The 6,301-nt window shown below is 34.9% G+C and overlaps 2 protein-coding genes across 2 annotated transcripts; both read left to right on the top strand.

Moving 5' to 3' along the window:
- Positions 1-2,385: 2,385 nt before the first annotated feature.
- Positions 2,386-3,755, top strand: LOC122604580 (putative receptor-like protein kinase At3g47110). Its single transcript, XM_043777463.1, has 2 exons — positions 2,386-2,836; positions 2,941-3,755. Exons 1-2 carry the CDS (start codon positions 2,386-2,388, stop codon positions 3,753-3,755), a joined length of 1,266 nt encoding a protein of 421 aa, XP_043633398.1.
- LOC122603292 (receptor kinase-like protein Xa21) lies at positions 3,381-5,747 on the top strand. Its single transcript, XM_043775962.1, has 2 exons — positions 3,381-5,061; positions 5,153-5,747. The coding sequence occupies exons 1-2, from the start codon at positions 4,062-4,064 to the stop codon at positions 5,515-5,517; spliced, it is 1,365 nt and encodes a 454-aa protein (XP_043631897.1). The 5' UTR covers positions 3,381-4,061; the 3' UTR covers positions 5,518-5,747.
- The last annotated feature ends 554 nt before the right edge of the window (positions 5,748-6,301 follow it).

Below are 6,301 nucleotides of genomic sequence, written 5' to 3'. Positions count from 1 at the left end.
GTAATTTAAGATGGTCACTTTGCAACTTCTACCAATGTTGTTTACTAATTGCTGTTATGTCACTATTAGTTTTGTTTAAACTTTCAGCTTGGTAAGACATACTATAAGATTTCATCGTGCCTACCTAGCTTTATGTTCAAAGGAACGAACATATAGCAAGAAGGTGAATGTGGTTGATCATTACTTTTTAGTTGTGTCTTATGGAGTATCTTGTTACCTGGTTAAATCTTGACGAAAATGCATTACATATTTACCTTTTTCAGCAATTACGTGTGGTGATATACATTTTGAGTTTTCCGGCAAATGTTGATTCTGAAATCTTTTGGTTATAATTAATGCGGAAATTGATTTTGAGAAGTTTGGTGGTGGTTTCGTGGTCTAATACGAAGAAACGAGTAAGATATCGACATTTTAAGTTTTCCGGCGAATTTTCCGGCCACTCAGCCGGAGAAGATGAAGATGATGACGATTGATAAAGTAAATTTCAGTTTTCGTCCCTGAACATTTCACATTTTTCACTTTTAGACCCTCACGTGTTTTGCACGTGTGGAACTTCACGGATGAAACTTAACACCGTTTGGCCAAATGACGTCAATTGAAAAATTCTGGCAACTTTAAGATTAAAATTATAATAAAAAAAACATTAGGGATGAAAAATGCAAAAGCTGTCAAATTCAGGGACGAAAAATGTAATTTACCCTTATATATACTAAAATGCAATATGCATAATACAACTTTTAAAGCTTAAAGTACAACACCTACTTTTTATAACAATTTTCACTTTACATTCTAAACTTTTATCTTTAAAGCATTAACATGAATTTTGACTCTTTTTTATATTTACCCCTATAGTTCCTTTTTTTTTTTTTTAACTTTTGCATCCTATCAAATTTTCGCTGTCAATTGTTTGACACCAAACTTTTGGGTTTTTATGTTTCTATCAGACAACTTTGACACATTTACGGTTTTACTTTTAAACATTTAGTTTGATGATTTTCATCATGTTGCGTTATATATAATGTTTTTAATATATAATAATTTCCAACATCGTTACTTTTTATGATGATGCAACGACTAAACTAGGACACTATATAATATTATCGTCGTTGGAGTGTCATTATTTGCATTAATATAGTTATTATTTTGTGTTATTTTTTATAAATTATTATTCTTATTGTTCGTATATATTTTGTTTTTATTAACAATTATTATTTCTTTTTTTTTTTTTTATAAATTTAGGTTCGAAAATTTGGCATAAATATATTTGTATTACACTAATAGTGTTATATATATTGTTTGTATCTAGAACTTTGTCATGTGTAAAGCATGTCCCGCAACAACGTGCGGACATAATAACTAGTTTTGTTCTATACTTAAATCAGTGTTGATTTTTTTTAATCAGCAATAAGAAAAAACGATACTTACCGGCGGCATTCTTGTCCTTAAATAATACTACAAAAAAGTGGTCGTGAACTTTCTATTGTAGTGGCATAAAATATATATTTTCATTCATTGTACTCAGAATTTTCATTTATATAGAAAATGTCAAAGAATACATTTGACTTGTACATTTAAAACAATCAAAATTTCGTTTTAAATACAGTAACAAATATAGTACCCTCCTCACCGTACAATTTTGTTTCGCTTTACTTAGAAATTAACAACATTAACTTCTTCTTTTTTCCTAACTTTAAAATGAACTGAATAGAAAAACCGAAATTTCTGTTGTAGATGTTTAAACATATGAAATCATAGCAACAAGTTATTCTTGAGTTTTGTTATGGTATCCCAGAAATCCTTATGATCCAATGGGATCTTCCTTCTGTAATATGGTCTGGCCATATTCACACAAACATATACTCGTATATAATTAATTAAGCAATAGATATAATTGTGATGATTTACACATACGAGTACACCTATGTTAGCGACGATGATGATTAATTAGTTTTTAGTTATATAATGTTTTTTTTTTCTCTTTTTATTTTATTTCATTTTATTTTAGTGATAAGAGGCAAAGTAGAGGGTTCAATGTTGAGGATAGGATATAGTGGAAGATAATGAAGGTGAGGCTACGATTGTATAGTAAAGAAAAGCAAGCTAAGTAGACCAAGACTTGGTAATCAAGAAGCTACGATCAAGAGATAAAGGATGAGGTGATTGTTATATATGGTATAGGCAGTCCATGTTCGTGCGAGAAAGGAAACAAACTTCATTTAATGACAAGCTGACAACGTACAAATTAAGCAAAATCAAGTCGTCGAGTCGAAATTTCGTCTCAATGGGTCCATGTTTTGGTTCCGTCCCCATCAGTGCTGCTTCATATATAGCAACAATGGTATTTATTAGTATAATCTTATTAATAATCGGAAATCCCAAAAACAAATGTGTCAACAAGCAGAAAGAAAGTTTTTCATGGAATACCTTTCTTTTTTCTTGCATGTAACGGCATTAATGCTCCTATGGTCTCCAACACTTTCACTAGCCACAAACGATACCGATTATGTTGCCCTTGTGGCCATCAAGTTGAGCATCATTCATGACCCCCAACATGTTCTTGACTCATGGAACACCTCCTCCCATTTCTGTCAATGGCAAGGTGTTACATGTGGTCGTCGCCATCCTAGAGTCACCCGATTAGACCTTCAAAATCAAGGCTTTGTTGGTTCCGTGTCCCCTCATATTGGAAACTTAAGTTTCATGAGATCGATACATCTAACGAATAACACCTTGAAAGGTGTAATCCCACCTCAATTAGGAAATTTGTTTAGGTTGCAGGAACTTTATCTCGGCATTAATTCTTTTGAAGGAGAAGTTCCAGCCAGTTTATCAAATTGTACACGGCTAAACATTCTTAAGTTGGGTTACAATAATCTAGTTGGGAAGCTTCCACAACAGCTTAGTGCACTGGTGAACTTACTTCTAATGGTTTTACTGGAGGGTTACCATTTTTGTTTGGAAACTTTACTTCTCTTAAACAAATATATGCCACCGAGAATTATCTAGGCGGAATCATTCCAAACACTTTGGGTCAGCTGTACAACTTGCAAGAAATTGGTTTTGAATCTGACCTTCTACATGGTACGATTCCTCGATCCTTATACAATTTAACATCTTTAAAAGTTCTTAGCGTAGCCGATAATTCAATCAGTGGAAGCTTACCAAATGATATAGGCTTGAAGCTACCCAATCTTGAGGATTTTCATATATGGGGTAACAAATTTAACGGAAGCATACCCTTCACTTTTTTTAATTGTTCAAACTTGTATAAACTTGAGTTAGATTCAAATAGTTTTACTAGGAAGGTTAACATAGATTTCAGACATATGCCAAATCTCAAGACTGTTTTGTTAGGTAATAACAGTCTAGGGAGTTCTGAATCTGATGAGATGAACTTCATTAACTCAATGGTCAATTGTAGCCAACTAGAACTGTTATCTCTTGGTGGGAACCACTTGACTGGAGTTCTTCCTAGTTCTATAAGAAATCTCTCATCTCAACTAACAATTCTATCATTTGAATATAATTTAATTTATGGGACCCTGCCTTCGGGGATTGGGAATCTTGTGATGTTAGACCGATTATATTTAGGCACTAATCAATTAACAGGGATTTTTCCAAGTGAACTTGGTAATCTACGAAACCTTAAATCTTTTTTCATGGATGACAACTTCTTCACCGGGAACTTACCAAAATCTATAGGGAACCTGTCATTATTGCTAGAGTTGAGTTTGGCAAAAAACAGATTAGAATGACATATACCTCCCAATCTTGGCAACTGCACCGGTTTGTTGTTGTTGGACCTTTCCATAAACAATCTTAATGGCCCAATACCCATTGAAAATTTTAAGCTATCATCCCTGTCGAGGTATCTAGATCTTTCTCACAACTATTTAGTGGAACCCCTTCCCCAAGAGATAGAAAAATTTAAAAGTTTGACGCAACTTGAGTTGTCATACAATGATCTAGTTGGAACAATACCAAATGCAATCGAAAGTTGCACAAGTCTTGTGTACCTAAATCTAGGTGCCAATTCCTTTGAAGGTCCGATACCTTCCTCAATGAGTGTTCTAAGAGGTATCATCTATCTTAATCTTTCTAGCAACAATTTCTCTGGAAAAATTCCAAAATTCTTAGAGCAACTAAACTTGTCTTCATTGGATTTGTCTTTCAACAATCTTGTTGGTGAGGTACCGTTGGAAGGTATTTTCAAAAATGCTTCTATCTCAATTCAGGGCAATAATAGGCTATGTGGAGGCCTTCCTCAACTTCGCCTTCCCAAATGTGCCACAGTATCAAGGTCAAAGACAGGTTTTAGAACATCACGCGTTATTCTAATTGTCATTCCAATTTGCTCGCTTTTAGTTCTAGGAATGGTTTTGTTCTATTTAATTTGTTGGAAAAGAAGGAAGGGACAAGCACAACCAGCAGAAGACGCATCATGCGTGCAACCGTTTTCAAGAGTTTCTTATGGAAGCATAGTTAGAGCTACCAATGGGTTCTGTGAACAAAACTTGATTGGGACAGGGGCTTTTAGTGCTGTTTATAAGGGTATTCTTGAACCGGCTGATGGAATGGTTGCCGTCAAGGTTCTAAAGCTTGAAAATCAGGGAGCGTTGAAGAGTTTTGTGATGGAGTGTGAAGCTTTAAAAAATATAAGGCATCGTAATCTTGTGAAAGTCATTACTTCCTGTTCATCCGTTGATTTTCCGGGTAACGATTTCAAAGCTATTATCTACGAGTTAATGCCAAATGGGAATCTTGAATGGTGGCTACATCCAAGTTCACAACAACACGTTGATATCCAAGAAGCTCCTCCACATAGATTGACCCTTCGCCAAAAAGTAACGATTGCATCAGATGTAGCTCATGCCATGCACTACCTCCACCAAGGGTCTGAGGTGCCCATTATTCACTGTGATCTAAAGCCAAGCAATATCTTACTTGACAGTGACATGGTTGCTCACATTGGTGATTTCGGGCTGGCAAAGTTTCTGCCATTAAAACCACAGGAAAGTAGTTCAGTTGGATTACGAGGGACTATCGGGTATGCACCTCCAGGTAATTAGTTAAACACAATTTTCAAGGTAATTTCGAATATATTATGTAATATTATGTACAATTGCTAACTGAATGTCGCATGTGGTTTTAGAATATGGTCTTGGAGGTGAGATGACAAAAGAAGGGGATATTTACAGCTTTGGGATATTGTTATTAGAGATGATAACAGAAAAGAGACCAACAGACCGCATTTTTCAAAATGGATTGAACCTCCATGGCTATGTGACAATGGCTTTGCCTGACCGTCTAATAGAGATAATTGAACCGGCACTATTGTCTGTCATTGAGGGTGCAAATGTTAGCCATGAGGATGAAGCTAGAAAGCGAGAGAGGTTGGAAGAAAGCTTGAGTTTATTAGCAAAAATTGGGTTGAAATGCTCCATGGAATCTACCAAAGAGAGGATGAACTTGAGCAAAATCATCCAGGAGTTGCATCATATCAATGGTCTCTTCTGAAGTTGTCTAAAATGTGATAGTGAGATTAAACACAAAGGGATGCTGGTGCAGTTGGGTAGCGCGTATATCTCATCCTGAGGTCAAGAATTCGAGTCTCTCCGTACATCTTAATATGTTTCTTGATGTTTTTAAAGTGTCTTTCATTTAATACTACTGTAATTATACAACCAATATTGGCGCTTTCTTTCATTTTAAATGCTCAAATCCATATGAATAAACTTTTCCAATCATACACTAACATCATGATACCCACGAAAGTATCGATGATTTCACTGATTTTCGATTTTTGTTACGACTATGGACACAGCCACGGAGGTTGGCTGTGGTGGTTATGAGAGGGCTAACAAATTTTCAACTTATAAGAATTTAAAGCAGGTTTGCGGAAATGTAAATGAATGCTTTAATTATGATTAACAAAAGACATTTATGATGTTTTCCGGAGGTTGTAGCCGATGGTTATGAGAGAGCTAACCAATTTATGGTTCTTGAAACAATATATATAAAGGGTGATGAAACTTTAATATTATAAATTATGTTTGCAATAACTATGCAAACGAATAGCGATTTTAAAACAACGAAGATAGAAAGACCATTAACAAACTAGCCACCAACCAGCACCTCTGCAGATGGATGAGCTGAGGCCACATTAGCCTTGACCTCCATGGCGAGATTTCTATATAACATCCAGAAATTTTAAGATAATTGTTATAATATAAAAACAATTTTTCTTTGTAAGTTGTTGTATAGAACATATTGCTAGTTGCCTTATGGTAAAAAGTTGTTG

The sequence above is a fragment of the Erigeron canadensis genome, chromosome 6 (assembly GCF_010389155.1).
Source record: "Erigeron canadensis isolate Cc75 chromosome 6, C_canadensis_v1, whole genome shotgun sequence".
NCBI lineage: Eukaryota > Viridiplantae > Streptophyta > Magnoliopsida > Asterales > Asteraceae > Erigeron > Erigeron canadensis.
This window is presented reverse-complemented; position numbering and strand designations above follow the sequence as displayed.